The sequence below is a fragment of the Haemaphysalis longicornis genome, unplaced genomic scaffold (genome assembly GCF_048455015.1).
Source record: "Haemaphysalis longicornis isolate Haplotype H1 unplaced genomic scaffold, Haemaphysalis longicornis Haplotype H1 scaffold_8, whole genome shotgun sequence".
Taxonomy (NCBI): domain Eukaryota; kingdom Metazoa; phylum Arthropoda; class Arachnida; order Ixodida; family Ixodidae; genus Haemaphysalis; species Haemaphysalis longicornis.
The window spans coordinates 177,837,578-177,855,429 of record NW_027526445.1 but is presented as its reverse complement, the minus strand read 5'-3'; the positions used below and the strand labels follow the sequence as shown (position 1 = coordinate 177,855,429).

Sequence of the window (17,852 nt, the reverse complement as noted above, 5' to 3'; positions counted from 1 at the left end):
GTGTGCGTGTTCCGCATACAATTAATCAATTACCCGGTAATATTTTCTCCCTCGGCAGCCGAAGACTAGTTAAGAAATGTCTGTTTGAACTTTTCGACTGACTGACAATTCGTTTTTCCTCACTTTTCCGCTTTTCTACCCTCTTCATTTCTGTTTTGGATTAATGGCAAAGCGATAGGCTCTGATTCTGCCAACTGCCGGGAACTGCCCCTCAAGCCTTATGCGGCTGCAGCATTGTGAGAAAATTAACAATGTATCCGCGAAATTAACACATAAATATGGGCGCAGGCGGGCCCGTGATAGAATGGGAAAATAGAAGCCATTTCGAACGCATAACGCGCCGAATTTGCACTTACGTTGGCTAGAAGGCAGGACGTAGTGGTGGATTCATCCATGCCACTTGGGGATGTTCAACATGCATCGAAATTTTGAAACAAGAACGTTTTTGTGTTTTACCTCAATCTGAAAAGCTGCTGCCCTGGCCGGGAGTGAACCCCCGTCCATGGTATTAGTTGCACATCTCCGTAGCCACTGCGCCGGGGCGGCGTGGGGGCGCCAAAATAAAAACGACTGTGAATGCACAAATAAACTCGACGAGAAGCCCGAAGTGTCGCATGTTACACCGGTATTCGTAAAGACGGTCGTGGAAAGCAAATAAGGTGGAAGATTTGGATGGATCTCCGAAGGCATTTCAAAAGCTGTTTCGCAACAATCCATTGATATGCCGTATTCGATATACTCGGGTGCCTGGTTCCAGGACGAACTGAAACAGCTGCCGATACCCTGTATAGCAGATAAGCAGCTGCTCTGCTCGGCACTATATGGTTGTATAATAACCTGGCCATATTTTTTTCATGTCAGTGAACGTATCTTACTATTTTTAACTAGTTCTTCATCACAAAACCTTCCGGATTTTTTTTCTATTTTGTCGTACAAGATTTGATGGCCCAGGACAGAGCAATGTCGTGAAACGCAGACGCAAAGCATTGAGTTATACGCACACGCACTAACAAAAACGAGCACCACCGGCTCACACTGACGCGCTGCAAGTTCATAAAGCCGGTAATGCACGCAAATTTGCCTATCCCTCTAGGTCGCCTCGTACGTCAGGTGTAGTTCCATTTCATGAAACCTTCTTCGATGTTATTTTGTCATCAAATACACACAGCGGAATACGCCGCATTGTCGTTCACACGTTCACCCGGTAATAATAAAAGTTCTATACTCCAGTCTCACTTCAAGTTTCAAAACATAGAGACAGAATACACTTTATTGACCAAGAAAAGGCATCTTGGAATGTTAGTCTATTGTTGGTTTGGGCCAAGGCCTCCAATTAACTGGTCTGGTCTGCGAGGAGTGCGTTGACCTTCGCCCAATGTCGGTAGGAATGATTGGACATGGGGTCTAACCACCCTCCCAAAAATGCATTAGAGTGTGACTTATTTGATGCAGAATATACACTCTGGAGATTATTGGGCACGAAAGAAAACATTTTATTGAACGGGACGGAAAAGCTTAGTTTGAGGTCTGCGTAAAATATTTTCCTGTTGTTACGAAAAAAAAAATAAACTTACCATCCCTTCTTAACGAAAAGTGATGGAAGCGTTAACCCTTGCTAAAATCAAAACTGCGCCAAAAGTGAGTCCGAACCTTCGCTGAAAGGGCGTCCATTCAATCGTCAAACCTCGAAACACCCAAATCGTAAACGAAGAACAAACACATGCGACGGTTTTTCCCGCCCTAAGTAAACGCATGTACACAGGGCAACACCCTTGTCTATAACACAGGTTTCGTTCTTATAGCCTTATATTGCCTCAGCCAAAAAACATTAGAAGAAAACTATTTTGTCATTCTGAAGTTTTGATCAGATATTTTGACCTCAACGTTTTTTGTGACAAGTTTGAGTCCGCAGTTTTGAGAGGTAACCTGTTGAATTTGAACTCAGTGTCATAGACAAGGGTGTTGCTCAATGTACAAACGATTTCAATGTGTACCGATACCTGGTTAATGTGATAAAAGTATACTAGTGTACTCTTTCATGATCGATGCGTGTACTGTCTTATCTAGAAGTGTTTCTTCATCGCGACTTTAAAGTGTCCGTTTGAACACAATGGAAGCCCGGATTCACGCACGCGCCTTGTGTCCGGAGATCTCATCCGAGATTTTCGATAGACAACCCCGTTTGTGGGGTTGCCTATTGTTAGTTTTTTGACAGGACGCAATCAGTTCCACTAACAAAGCTTTCGCTTTAGTTGGGTGTGGAAAGGGAGAAGGTCCTCGTACCTCGTCTATGATAATGAGTTATTGCCTGTAGGTTTAAACCGGCAATATAATTGGGTAGTGATTTCCCCCCGAGGCATGGCAGCTGAGGGCACCAGCAGGGGCATGGAGGCTGTTGTTGCTCTGGTGTGCGGATTAGGCTGGTGGTCACGTGATTGTGATTATGAGGCCTTAGTTTCTCCGGGGTAGTTTCTGGACGCCGGCTCGGGAGTCGGCAAAGCTCGTAAGGCGGTCGTGTGGGGTGTGACCTGGGTGATTTAAACTTCTTCTGCATTGCGATACCGGTGAGATGTGACGAGCGTGGCTCCAGTTCCCTAGTGTCGGGGTTATGAGGCCTTAATAGTTTAGGGTGACATGGTGTCATTGAAATAAAGTTTTGCGAAATCCTTGACTGATTTTGCCTGCTTAGTTCATGATAGTCTGGCTGCATATGTTTGGAAACGCTTGAACGCCGATGCATTCCCTGACGTCAAAAAGAGTATCTGTGCTTTCTCGCGCCCAGGGCCAGCTAGGAGCAACCACCACGGGCGAAAAGACGAGTATTAGTTCACACCCGGCATGGTGGACCTCAACCATTCCCTCGCCCCTGTTGTAAAGGCTGAGGTTTAGCACGCTGTTCGTGGCAGTATTCATGGTGTTGCGACCGGGCGGGGGCACCCGATCCGAGCTCCGTGGCCTCCGACATACGAGTGGTAGCGTGTATGATGCGAGCGGCCAGCCGCTGTTGCAGCCGTGAAGAAGTCCAGAAGCCGTAGGCTAACGTAAACTGTTTACTTCATAGCGAGAGGTGAGCCGAAGCCAAAGAACAATGCCCCGACGGGCGAGGTTACAATACAGGACTCGAGCAGAGCGACAACATCGATTCGCTGCTCTAACAGGAATGGTTTACAACGCTTGGGAGCTCTATTTATACCCAAAAGCGGTAACGGTCAAACGCCAACACGCTGGAACACGCACTACACTCTTTCCAGAGTTCGTAAGCTGTTCATAGCCTCGGGCACGTTGAGTCCGAGAGAGGGGAGAGAGGAGGACTCCGTTGCGATCACCGGGGCCTCTGTCCTTGAAGAGCGTGGAGACGAGCCATGCAGGCAGCCGCCGAAGTTCAGCCGCCGTAGGCAGCCGCCGAATGCGCAGAGAGCGAAGCGTCTGACGAGGCTTTGTCGCAACTTGTTGCCGACATGATTGCGCCTGTTTTCGAAGGCGCACGAGTGGCTTCGCCGCACAACCGAGGAGTGATGCGGGGAAGTACTGCGGTGCTGGCCCATTCGTAACAGCTTCTCCGCCGGGGGTCCGAGATCCCGATGGATAAGGGTCTGCAACCGTTGTCCGGAGGGATGCTGTCGAAGTGAAGTGTTCGGCAGACGCTCGACTCCAGGCCTTGGCTGTACGACACCGTGCTGGAGCTTCACCGGCGGGTCACTGGACGAGTAGTGGCTCCCCAAGAACGTCTCTGGCTTGGTCAGGCAAGCAACAGAACAACACATGAAGACACAACCGCATCGCCGGCAAGTGCGAAGACAAATCAACACTGAAGATCTACCAGGCTTTTAGTTGCGATAAAATACGCTAATAACTAACTACTCTAGTTATATTTTTGCCCAGCAGTACTTTAGACACGTGAACAAACCTGAAAGTTGACATTTCGCGTGATTGGAAATGTCCCACACAAAAAAATTGCAATCGTAAAGGGCGAAACCTGTTCCAGGAAAAACAATGAACTTGAGAAAGTCAGGCGTCTACAAGCCACTTCTCGCGTTGAGAGCTGCGATTCGAGCTCTCATCATTGCTCCGAGCTTTCCACAATTTGTATCGCACTTTAGGTGCGCCAGTTCTCTGAAAGAGACTGCTGCGACCGCGTGAAATCACACCTGTCGTCTTGTCCGACAAAGGCCGAGCGCGCGGAGGAGCGAACGAGATTTTCCAACGTTCAAACGAGAGGCGCGCACTCCTTTTTGGAGGCGGCGTCCCTCTGGCGCGATGCGAGCTCACGGCTTTGCCCCTTCGCGTGCCTGCACTGAAACACGCGCAGCAAGTACCCGCGGAAGTTTTCGCTATCTCCTCGTTGCTCGCCTTCTTACGAACGCGTTCGGCAAGCAAACGCCGGAACGCGTTTACGTTCTCTTCTCTAGGCTGGTCGGTTCCCGACTTCGGCTCAGCCGCAGTCGACACCGCAACCTCAACTAGCTCAGCCGATGTTGGCCTATCATCGGGAGCATCAGCCGGGAGTGACACGGGCACGACGAGCTCTTTAGACACCGGGTAGCTTCGTACAGTCACTACCTCGTCGTCCCTCGCGCTTACGGCGGCAGCCTCAGCACGCGAAGCCCGAAGCGTGTTCCCGTTCTGCTTCCTCACTGCCAGAACTACACTACAACCAGGCTGCTCTGTCTGATTCTCAAAAGACGGCTCAGCCGCCCGCGACACCTGAATCTCTACGAGCTCGGCTGGCCGACGCTCGAGGTCAGCTACTTGAGCTGGTGGCACAACGGAATCGGCTTGCTCAGTGGCGAGATTGTCATTTCTCCCAAATGAACCGTGGAAACCGTTCGCTGCCTCGGCTGCAGGCTTTGCCACCACATCGCTCGTTTCCGCACTACCGTCCGAAGGAACAACCTCCGTTTCAGCGGATTCGTGCAGCGTCTCGGAAAGCTCATCGTTTACACATTCCTGCGAAACGTCGCTATCTCGCGAAGTGTTCACGTTCACGTCAGCAGCCGTTCCCTCAACGCTGCTGCGACCGCGTGAAATGACACCGGCCGTTGTTTTCGACAAAGGCCGAGCGCGCGGAGGAGCGAGCGAGATGTTCCAGCGTTCGAACGTAAGGCGCGCACTCCTTCTAGGAGGCGGCGTTCCCTTGGCGCGATGCGAGCTCATGGCCTTGCCTCTGGGCGTGCCCGCACTGAAACACGCGCCACAAGTACGTGCGGAAATTTTCCCACTATCCTTCTTGCTCGCCTTTTTACCAACGCGTTCGGCAAGCGAACATCGAAACGTGTTTACGTTCTCTCCTCTAGGCTGATCGGTTCCCGACTTCGGCTCAGCCACAGGCGACACCGGAACCTCAACTAACTCCGCCGATGCTGGCCTATCTTCGGGAGCATCAGCTGGGAGTGGCAAGGGCACGACGTGCTCATTAGACACCTGGTAGTTCCGAACAGTGACTACCTCGTCGTCCCTAGCGCTTTCGGCGACAGCCTCAGCAAGCAAACACCGAAGGGTGTTTTCGTTCTGTGTTGCGGCTGTCAAGGCTACACTAGATCCAAGCTGCCCTGTCTCAAAGGACGGCCCAGCCGCCCCAGACGCCTGAATCTCTACGAGCTCGGCTGGCCGTTGCTCGAGATCAGCTACCTGAGCTGGTGGCAGGACGGAATCGGCTTGCTCAGTGGCGAGATCGTCATGACTCCCAGCTGAACCGTGCAAACCGTTTTCTGCCTCGACTGCAGGCTTTCCCACCACGTCGCTCGTTTCCGCACTACCGTCCGAAGGAACAACTTCCGTTTCAGCGGACTCGTGTTGCCTTTCGGTAGCCTCATGGCTTACGCACTCCAGCGAAACCTCACTATCTCGCGAAATGTTCATGTTCAGACCGGTAGCCGTTCCTAAGGCCTCCCGCGAATTTGAACCGTCCGAACACTCCGCCGAGATCTCCAAAACAAACGCCGACACATTATCGCACTCAGTGGACACGCACTGCCCTCTGCCGCCTCTGCCGACAGTCTGAGCTAATGCGCCGTCGTTATCTCTCTCAGCAACCCTGCCGCTCTGCTCGGCTGCAACCGTCACCTCCGACTCGCGCTCCCGAGCGTCTGCTACTGGCAGCGCTGGCACGGTGCTTTCCTCGACAACGAGGTCTTTCTCCAGCAACAATTCTAACTCGGGCTTCACTTCATCCTGATCGAGTTGAATTTCATGCCCTAGGTGCTTGTTCTCTCGTTGCAGTCTCTCTCCCTCGAGCTCCCTTCTTTCCTGTTCAAGGCGCTCGAGCTCGAGGTCGTACCATCGCATCTTTTCCTGGTGCTGTCGTTCTTTTTCCTCGCGTTCCTGCTGTCGTTTCTGCCTCTCGAGCTCCTCTACTCGCTCTCTTTCCTCGTGTTTGAGTTTCTGCTCTCGCATTCTTTCCTCGTGTTCCCGTAGGAATTTCTCATGTTCTCGCTTTTTCTCCTGGCTTTCCTCACGCTGGCGCTCAGCCTCTGCAGCCTGACGTTTAGCCTCTGCCTCGGTGGCCTGACGGTTAGCCTCTGCCTCGGTGGCCTGACGTTTCGCGGTCTCCCTGCCATTGATCAGCTCAATGCATTCCGACAGCTCCTCATCGTCAGCCCCGACAGCGAGTATAGCCTGTATCAGCTCTGGCTTTCTCAGCGCGTCCGTAACATCCAAGCGCAACTCTGTTGCAAGATCCAACAACTGCGGTTTTTTCAACGCCTTCAAATTCATGGCCGGTCTAGAGTACTGCTTTACCACTGCTCCAAAAATGTTTTGCGCGAATAACCCACGCGACAAAAACACACGCCCTACCAGCTATCCTCAGAAGCCTGGTAAAACTCAGTGAAGAAAAGTCCCGCACTCACCCTTGACCGCCGTGAATTCTGCGAAGTCCGAAGCCGCCTTGACGTCCGTTGTGTATGGTCTCGCACCGCTGGCTTCAGGTGTTACGAAGTTGCTATCCGACCGCTGCCAACCAGTTGTTGCGACCGGGCGGGGGCACCCGATCCGAGCTCCGTGGCCTCCGACATACGAGTGGTAGCGTGTATGATGCGAGCGGCCAGCCGCTGTTGCAGCTGTGAAGAAGTCCAGAAGCCGTAGGCTAACGTAAACTGTTTACTTCATAGCGAGAGGTGAGCCGAAGCCAAAGAACAATGCCCCGACGGGCGAGGTTACAATACAGGACTCGAGCAGAGCGACAACATCGATTCGCTGCTCTAACAGGAATGGTTTACAACGCTTGGGAGCTCTATTTATACCCAAAAGCGGTAACGGTCAAACGCCAACACGCTGGAACACGCACTACACTCTTTCCAGAGTTCGTAAGCTGTTCATAGCCTCGGGCACGTTGAGTCCGAGAGAGGGGAGAGAGGAGGACTCCGTTGCGATCACCGGGGCCTCTGTCCTTGAAGAGCGTGGAGACAGCCATGCAGGCAGCCGCCGAAGTTCAGCCGCCGTAGGCAGCCGCCGAATGCGCAGAGAGCGAAGCGTCTGACGAGGCTTTGTCGCAACTTGTTGGCGACATGATTGCGCCTGTTTTCGAAGGCGCACGAGTGGCTTCGCCGCACAACCGAGGAGTGATGCGGGGAAGTACTGCGGTGCTGGCCCATTCGTAACAATGGGTAATCCCAGTACCTGCTTGTCGGCTTTTCGCAGGATAACGTCTACTATTTCCACTTCAGCCTCTGAAAGTACTGTGAAATTGGTTCTGTATGTTATCAGGGAGAGGACAAACGTCTGCACGAGTTAGATTGTATCCTGCTTGTCGAAGGCGCCTTCTTTATTGCTGATGCGGTGAATCATATCCGGAACTTTTTCCTCTCAGCGCTTCACGTGGTTCGCGAGGGTGGTATTCTTGGCATACAAATAGGTTGTCAGCCGAAGGGTTTCGATGTGCTTGCATGTCAAGAACGTGTGGCCGTCCAGATTAATTTCAATGTCTTGATGCCATTGGCTGTATGCCTTTCCTTGTGACTGGTAAGAGGTTTGGCTTTTTCAGTGCACAGGAAAGTACCTACCCCTGGGCATATTGGTTGACATTATCGGTTGCCTGTTGACGCAGAGCCAGCCGAAATATCATCGAATCAGGTGTATTCGTATATAATGGAGAGCCCTAAACACCGCACGTGTCTGGTGTACGATCAGACATGCTTTCTTGTTACTTCTGATACCCTCAAGCAAGGAACATGGCACGTGTGACCGCAAATCGAACACTACCTTCCAACAGTGCTTTGATTAAAAAATCATCTCCTCACCAAAATGTCCACCAGCTCCGGTCCCAGCTACAAATATTTAGCTTGAAGTAGCTGAGCTGTATCTTCGCGAATGCGACACCATTAAAGCTATTCACTCATACCACAAAATCAGCGTCTCTTTTTGTTTGAATAACATTTTCCCCTCGCTCTCGGCCTACGTCGTTCGCTCCATCGCACGGGAACGCAAGTTCGAGCCAATTAGCTCACCGTCGACTCTTGTAATAAGTCCTCCTGGGAATTCTTGCAGCAAAATGTTTCCACTCGTGAAATCGACCCACCCTTCTCCTCTCCCCTTCCAGTCGGTCGTAACAAAGTTATACGCTGATCGAGAGTATAGTAAGTTGGAAGTAATCAGTATGAAAAAATGGGTCGTGTTTCCTTATTTAAGCAAAATGACCGAATAAAGAAGAACAAAAGACCAAAAGGCAACAAAAAAGACTAAAAGTTTAACAGTTTAGAGAAAAAATGAAATCAGAGGATGCTCGGACAGGGGAGAGGAGGAAGACGAGGGGTTATTTGGAACGATCTTCAAGTGAAAGCTCCAAGCATAACTTTGTAACAAAACTTTAGAGAAAAGAAACGCATGTTTCCTTCGCGATTCCAGCGGTGATTCATGCGAAGCAACCTTTTCGTCTCGACGGTGTCCCCCATTCTCTTGCTTTCGAGAACCCTGGCGTGGTGTGACGAAGACAGCTGGGGTCGGGGGAAGCAAAAGGCGACCGGCGTCACAAAAACCGGGGTAGTAGGATGAGAACGACTTTGGACGTTGTCGTTTGATAGCGGAGCCAGCGTCGACACCATACATTCCACACTTGTTTTCCCCACGCTTTTCTCTTTTTTGCTTCTCTTACCCGACACAAATTTAAAGTTATTTCTCTTTCCAGCTTTTATTTCTTGTTTCCCTTGGGCTCCGTCAATTTCGGTAGTCCCACGTACGGATGGGGTATTTTTTATTCAGGGACCTCACTAAATCAGCTTCCCCCGATCCTGTCAGCAAACAGCGGGCATGCAATTGCAAACGTAAAGCTGCGAACGCCCGCCGCGCAACTTCTTCCATTTTCCGAACATCGAAATACGCCTCCCCACATGCAGCCTGCTTTCTTGAACACCTATCTTGGTGTTTTCGCCGTGTTATTTCTTCTATTTGCCGCATTCTCTTCTCAGGACAGCGGAGGGCAAAATGCCACCTTCGTGCAACCTTCGCTGGAAAGTCCATCCAATCGATCGCCAAACCTTCAAACGCCCAAATGCAAAACGAAGAACAAACCCATGCGACGATTTTTCGCGCACTAAGCAAACGCATCTACGAACGATCTAAAAATATACCGATACGTGGTTTATCAGATAAAGGTATACTAGTGTACTCATTCCTGATCGATGCATGCACTTTAGCGATTTCCATTTTTAGCGATTTTCAAGCAACCGATTTAACAAAATGAAATCCCGGTTTCACGCAGTTTCAATTTTACGCAGTTTCACACCCGGTCTCAACTTGTCGATGTATACGCACACGCACAAATACGTTTCCGCTTCAGCCGAGAATAATATTTTTCCACGACATACCCCCAAGTCGCGAAGCAGCCAAAGCGTTTTCCCCCTTTCGCTGCACTTCGCCTTTCTCCATTGTCCTTTCTGTAGTGTTTCTTCTTCCTCCTCTCAAGACAAAGTGCCGGGCATGGTCACGAGTGGTGTGCCTTTCCAACTCAAGCCGTGCCTAGAGCAATAAAGAACACTGGTGACACCAGGGTGGGGGAATGAAATCGGGCAACTTCGGCCTTTGGGCCCCCGTGTCCCTTTCTCCCACCCACTTTATTCCCGCATGAAAACGCCCGTATCGACCAATAAACGTATAGACAGACGTGCACGTGATTTGTTTTCGTCGGCGGGAAAACTCAACAAAAGCTCGAAAGCAAGAAACGCGAACGAAAAATTACCGTCGTATCTGTGTATGTGCGCCACGTGTGTTGGCGCTGGCGTGCGAGCATGAGGGACCAATTCGCCTACTACCTTGAATCATATATGTTAAAGGGATCCTGCAACACTTTCGATAAGCGCTTTCACTCTTTCCTTGGCGCCTGGAACCACTGCGAAATCTATAGTTATCGCCAGCACTGAGCGGCGCTGCGCGATTTGCTCGTCGCACCAGACACGCCTTCCATTTTGCTTTGTTCTTTTGGCTTTTTTTTACTTGCTATCAAAAAGCGTTCCTTGCTGCAACTGAAGGAAAGCCGGCCAACAGTCGCTACATGGCCTTAGTGACGTAATTCGAGCCGTCAAAAAATGTCACGAGACAGGAAAGACAGAAAAATCTTTTGGCCGAGTTTACAAGTTATCTGATTGGCCTAGAGCAGTAAGTTTCGGCTAAAGTGCCTTGCGATCCTATAATCAGGGTGTGTTGGGTGACAACGTTCTGCAATAATTCAAGATTTCAATAACATTTTCAAAAAGTATTGCTGTGTCCTTTTAAGGCAAAAGTCTCAGCTGTCCCGTCAAGCGCGAAAAGGGACCATAGTCACCATCGGTGTCGTGTCGTGCCAAAAGGAACACGAATAAGTCTGATGCGTGCCCGTGACCGGGTCCGGTGCATGTGGCGGCATTTTCGTAGAACAGGTTTGTTCCAGCCGAACCCGCCGCGGTGGCTCAGTGGCTAAGGCGTTGCGCTGCTGAGCACGAGGTCGCGGGTTCGATTCCCGGCCGCGGCGGCCGCTTTTCTGATGGAGGCGAAAAGCAAAAACGCCCGTGTGTTCGAGATTTCGGCGCCCGTTAAAGATCCCCAGGTGGTCAAAATTAATCCGGAGCCCTCCACTACGGCGCGCCTCATCGCCAGCGTTGCGTCGGCGCGTTAAACCCTACAATCCTATTGTTCCAGCCGAGGATAACTGTAATCAGTAGACGTTGTCGCGGGAACAGCGTACAGTCTGCCTGCGGAATTATTTCGCACCAAAAGACAAAGGGAAATAAATCAAAAAGACACCAACACAATGCAGCAGAGGGAAGTATTTTATGATCGATTGCTTTCGCATTCAAATCACGCCAACATGCCTCAATGCCCAGACAATTTTCCTTCCTAACCTTTTAGAAAGGTAAACTGACGATTATTTCGTTTATTTTGGTCCATTTATACCTTCTGCACCTTTATTTCAAATGCGTATATTCAAGCTGTAGTTAAAGTCAGTCTGTTACAACAACTACCAACGCAGTTACAAACAACTGTGTCGAAAATTACACTGTTGTTTTGTTCCTTACCTTGCTCCTGTAGCGCCGAGGTCCATCGCTTTGCGTCACGAAATAGTTTTTCTTCGCAGTCCAACCACGTCCGTAGCGTAGATTTCCGGCAATGGTTTTTAGCAGGCAAAACTTTTTATGCTGCCTTTCCACTCATCGGCACGGAGTTACTATAAATACCTTGCAGTGCTTTGCCCGAATGAATTCATATATCACACGCCTTTCCTAAAAAGAAAACTAATTGAAGTGTCGCAGAAGAAGGGCTGACACGCAAGAAGCAGCCTGTCACACCTTCACTTACCTGATATCAAACAGAAAAAACTTTCTTACCTGTTTTGAAGTTTCCTAATGGCGGTGCTCGAGGGTAAACGGTTTTATAAAGACATTATGGAGCTCACGTTCGCCGACAGTCACTTCCGTGAAGGCTCTTATCGCTGAAACCGCTGCTTAGTGTTCTTGTTTGAACTGTCGTTCAGCCAACGCCCAGCATTCTTTCATTTTCACCTTCCGTCCAGCTCCACCCCCTAATGGAGTGGAGCAAGCAAGATAAGCTTTGTAGAGCCCACACGGAACGCTGAAGTTTAATTTTTTATGACACCATCCTCCGTCGCACCAACATTTCCGTTGCGGAAGATTAACCCCGGGGCAGCTTTATAAGCACGCATGTCCTCATTTTTGTCGGCGCCTTCCAGGCTCCCACAGGCTTGCCCGCCCGCACAATCCCTTCAGCGCGCACACACGCACGCACGCACAAGCAATGTTAAGGCCCACATGTATACAACCAGTCGCAATAAAAGGGCGCATGCTCCAAGGTAGGCCGCGCTTTGCGGATGTCCAGGTGCTAGATACAGAGTCAAGCGACGAGTTCCTGGCATCGAAGTGGGGCTTGTAAGCTTGCGGGGAAGGGCGCAGGTTTTCAATGATAGTAATATTTTCTCGCTCTTTAACTCGTTTCTGTTCTCGTGGTATCTATCTTACCGTTTGGTCTAGCGGATCTTTTAGCCAATTTGGTCTGTTGGCACCCGTTTAACCGCTTTACCGTGGTGGAGTTTATTTGAGGAGGGTGGTCACCCATGAGAAGGTCTGTCGGTAAGGTTGTTGGAGGAGGAGGTATGGTATGGACATTTTTACCTTTAAAACGAGACCCTTCAAAACCGACACTCTTCTATGAAATATCGCTGCACCAAATAATACACGTATTTGGCTTATTTTTGCCATTAACCCTGCATTTCCCTTCCAAATTTTGCGGCAGTACAGTCTGCGCCAGTGAATACCCCATTACACCTTGAAGTCTTTAGTGTATCACCTTCCTTTCATTGGCTGTTCGGATGACTCATATTGGACGTGTCACCGCAGATAATTTTCATGCACACTAGGAATGCAGCTTTCCGTAAATTGCAGTCAAGTGGTACCACGTGACTTCTGCGTGATGAATTCTTGCATATCCGCACTACGTTTCAACGGCATCTCGGCGCACCGACTTGGACACACAGTGAGACGACAACCCATCAAAGAAACCCGCATTATGGCGCGGAAAATAATCCTGTGTCAGTCATTTTTCGAATAAAGTTGTCATAGTTGTCCGGGTTATCACAGTGCTTCTAAGAGCAGTTAATTATTATTGCAATTACCGCGTTCGTAAGCTTAGGAAATTCATGCGTTGAGTGGTATACTGTAGTATGCACTTACAGTATGCACGTTCGTAATCAGATGGAGTGGGTCCTTTCAGCCGCGTTCTTCACTAAACTGGCCGGTGACACGGAGTAAAACGTTGTTAAAGGAACCATGCACCACTTTTTTCGATTTGTTTCTCCATCATAAATGCTTTCAGAATGCAGTGAACAAACATATCCTGTACTTCGAATAGGGGGGTCATGAAGTACCTCAGCCAAAAACTAGTGCTCTATACCCATCAGATATTATGGAAACCTGATCAAAAGCTTTTTCTCTCTTTGCCGAGTCTTGACGTTCTTTCGGAGCTCGAATTACGTCAATACAGCCATGTAGTGGCTATTGGCTGCTTCCTTCCGATTGCAGCAATAGACGTAGTGGATAGCCACTTTAGAAAAGAAGTCATTAAGGAAAGTCGAAACGAAAGGCTGATGCTTCTGCTGAGGCGAGCAAATCACGCAGTGCCATGCCGTGTTGCTGATAACTATAGCTTTGACAATGCTTCCAGACGCGAAGGAAAGAGTGAAAGCATTTCTTGGAAGCATTGCACGGTCCCTTGGAATGACTTGCACAACGGCGGCTTGGGATGTTATGCTTAGCATAAAATTGCGAGATATCCTATATCAGGTCACCACACTTCCCTGATCATTAAATACCGAATAGCGACTTGTTCAGACTTGTGGAAGGCGGAAGAGCTTCGAGCAAATCGAAAAGAATCCATGCAAATTGGAACCTATGGCCGGAGCAAGCTCCTACAAAGTAAACCAATTAATAAACAACTGTTGGTTACGAGAATGCATTGCCAGAGCTCCTTGTTTTCAGATAAATCGGAAAAATACACCTCGGTAATACGTTCGACAATTCGAGGTTATCTGATATGTACTGAACTTAGAGGGCACGGTTTAAAAATTGGTGGTCGAAGTTTGTACTTTTAGACTGCCCGACAGCATTATGCTGTCCGCTGACCGCTTGCATTTATCTCCCATAGATAATAGCGGCAAGCGGTCAAGACTGCTGATAAAAGAAGGATTTCCTCATCCGTCCTGTCTTGAAACAGTGTTAATATTGTGAATTTAAATGGGAACCTTGATCGTTTCGAGACCTATGCGCTATTTTTTCAAGTTATCGTATCTTGAAACTGATGACATGAACACACTGACGAGTGATACTGCAAAATATCAGAGCTATGAATCACTAGCATTCTTCACCTCTTGACATCTCGGGGAGTTTCCACCGTTAAGTTTCCACCCACTGACGCTTTTCGCTATCCCTGTTTCTACAGTCGTAGCAAAAGTGGAGCAAGAAGTTTCAATGCTGAGAATCATCGATCCAAAGGGCAGTGATTACAACTGCGCGTCTGTCATGACATGTTGTAAGATTGTTTTGCTTATTTCCATAAACGTACATGGTATGGCAGAAAATGGTGTACAAAGCTGCAATACGTACAAACGTATGTTTTGAATTCGAGTCATGATGTTTGTCTATACACTGGGGGGTATTCAAACCTTCTATTTAACTACAATATACTCATGTGCTTGGGTGTGTTCGTGTACAGGTACAGTTTATTGCAAAAATTTAAAGTATGGAGACCACAGGATAATTAACACCGGATTTCGGGGCATTGGAGATGTACGAGAGATAAACTACAACAATGCCGAGTCCCTGCCAAGAAATAAACTCCTAAAAATACCCTCTGAATTTCCTAAAAAAACCAACTCCGAAATCCCGCAACCGTAGTTATAACGGATGTTCAAAGACAGAGATGAAGCAGAAAAGCTAAACGAATTCATTCTGTACTCACGCAAGCAGTGTTTGAGAATCTGCCTGCCCAAGGAACAGACGTAAACACAAGTCTAAATGAGAGTATGGTCAGCTTCGCCGAAGTTGCAAGAATGTCGGAAAACAGCAAGAAAATCGAACTGACTACCGCAGCGGAATCCAGATAACGGGAAGGTGTGTGGCACAGTGTGCACAGAAACAGGAAGGAGGTAGAGGATGGTAGCTCGCTGGAAGATGGGGAGGGGTTTGTTCAATGCACTGCTGGAAATGAGAGCGGCAAGACACTCACCGGATTCACGAAGTTAGTTGGGCCATTGATAATTAATTGCTGCAACGGTTGCGGCTGGTCAGAACTTTGCGGGAAGCAAGTGGTTTGGAGCGGGAGGGGCGCTAAGAGGCGGAAAGTGGAGCGTCCCGTACGCTTCTCGACCACGCGCGACTTGTGAAAGAGGTCGGAGGAGTTGAAGCGGTCCTTGATGCAGTGTTCGCTTCTCCCTTGGTCTTCCGCTTTCTCTCTAAGGGAGAGCAGCACTTAGTTCATTCTAGCTGGAAACTCCGAGCTGCCTTGCCTGAACGTTCAATTAATCTCGGAGACCGTGGCCGCGGTTCTGTTCGCCTCACTTCTCCCCGTATTGCCCACTGAGAAGACTCTGTCCCTGAAACCGTTTAGGACCTCTCTCCACTCTTTACCCGCTTACATTCCAATGCCTGTTCACTCCTGCAGAGCTTTTATGCACCGACGATTGCGGACGACCAGTGTGCGTGCGTTGCCTCGTGGGCGTCTGTGTTCATTGTCGACACCCAATTGGTGCATGGTATGGGCCGCACATTTGGCGAAATCGCATTTGTGTTTGGAGGCTAACGTATCCAGAGCACCGCCTCCTCCTTTGTAACTGACAGCGGTGATGATAAAATTGTACTTAGCACAAAGTAACTTATCAATCTTTTTTAAAGAAAGTTGACAGAAGCGCGTAAGCTGAAAGTGTGTCCAGCCTTCGCTGGAAGTGCGTCCAATCGAACGTTAAACTATCAAAGACCCAAATCGCAAACGAACAACGAACCCATGCCACGATTTTTCGCGCAGTTATGTAGACATACATACGAACTACGTAAATGTATACAGATACGTGGTTTATGAAATAAAGGAATACTTCTGTACTCCTTCATGATCGTTTCTAGTATTATCTTACCTAGAACTGTTCCTTCTTCGGGATTTTCAAGTTAAACTTTTTGACGCAAAGGAAGCCTGGTTTCACGCACGCGCCGTGTGGCCAAAGATCTTATCAGAGCTTTCCGGTCCACCAACCGGTCTATAGAGAAATGCATTAGTTTTTTGACAGAACGCCCTCGATCCAACTACGAAAGCTTTCGCTTTAGTACACTCGAAAGTTTGACAAAAACAAGTCTGATGCATATCACACAAGTCGCAGTAACATGTTGTTGGCTGGTGTCTGTCGTCTTACTGCAACATCTTAACAGAAAATACAATTTTTATGCTAAGTTTAATACCGCTTGGTGTTGCAGGCCAAAAAGTATTCCTGAGGCTACCAAAATGCAGAAAAAGATTACTTCGCATCCGTTTTGAATTCTTGCCGCTGCTCAGGTTACAGGAAACCCGTTCACTCGGGGAGCAACGCTCTACGCATTACCAGTGCTGAGCAAGTTTTTCAACACTGCTCTTTTCGGTAAGTCTCCGTCGAGATCACCATTTTCAAATCGGCCGTTGCGGGCTTCGACTCCACAGCATGCATTGGTGCAGCGTCATCTGAATAGGTCTTGACGTCACAAATGAAGTGACCGCCCCCGTGTCGTAGTGCACGTGCCGTCACTTGTGTGGTTGTGCCGTAGATTCTTGCTACGGCGACACGTTTGCCATTGCAGATTTTTGTTGCCCGGTGGCCTCTAAGAGAGCAAGAGGCCTTGCGTCTCCTCATAGTGTCCTTAACATGACCTATTTATGCAGTCAACCCTCGTTATAACAAAGTCTTTGAGACAGGAAAGTGACTTCGTCATAAGTGATACTCCCTTGAAAACGGATCTGACGTGCTCTCGAAACACTGCAGCGGATGAACTTCGAATAAAGCAATATTTTAAATAAAGCGACTTCTTTATAGCGAATGCTTACTGTACGTGCATGGTGGTCAGCGTAGACGAAAACCTAAAACCGCCACCTTATTACTGTACGTGCCTCTTATTATGGGGCCACGTGGCGACCTGTGGTAAGACGACCTTTGAGCTTCTTGGGTCTTATCACGCTCGAAGAAGACGGCACCAAAAATGGCAATGGTTGGGTTTCTTTAAAACTAATAAAGGCTGGCGACGACATCCATAACGCAGCCTGTACCAGCTTCGCCGTTCAAATTCACTGGTGGCGTGGCGTGAGTCCGAAGGAAATTTAACAATGTCGGTAGCAGACTGTGCTCAGTTAAAATGCTGTTTTGCTTTCCAGCTTTAGCATTCCATTTTGCCTGATTTCCCTGGTGGTGTATAGTTCTTGCTGCTTGCCTTTCCATACATTGAATACACCAGTGATAAGCAACGGTGAAGTATCGCTCTTATCTACACCGAGCATTTTCCGGTGACCTGACCAAAATAATATTTGAATTTCAACTACCGCGCTTGGCTAACCATGCCCGCAACCCAGGAAAGTTGAACGGGCCGTTTGATATACTTCAAGGCGTCTTCCAAAGGCGTGAATTCTCCGAGAAAACTTCGCTTCTTAAACTCCTCATTCGGGGTGAAGCGCGATACAGCAAGCCATGAATTGTGTGATGCACATGCAAGGGGTGGTCGTAAATTTCGTTCATGGCCTCGAGATAGAGTAGCGCCAGTCGTAAAGACTTCTGCACCAGAACCGAGGCATTTCTCCCGGGCTTGGTCAAAAAGTTGTATTCACCATGTAAACTATTTTGCGCGCGCTTTCAGAAAATATGCGTATCT

At 48.9% G+C, this 17,852-nt stretch overlaps 1 protein-coding gene across 1 annotated transcript; it reads right to left on the bottom strand.

Moving 5' to 3' along the window:
- Nucleotides 1–2,917: 2,917 nt before the first annotated feature.
- LOC144148998 (uncharacterized) lies at nucleotides 2,918–6,760 on the bottom strand. Its single transcript, XM_077680522.1, has one exon. It carries the CDS (start codon nucleotides 6,712–6,714, stop codon nucleotides 4,009–4,011), a length of 2,706 nt encoding a protein of 901 aa, XP_077536648.1. The 5' UTR covers nucleotides 6,715–6,760; the 3' UTR covers nucleotides 2,918–4,008.
- Nucleotides 6,761–17,852: the final 11,092 nt, after the last annotated feature.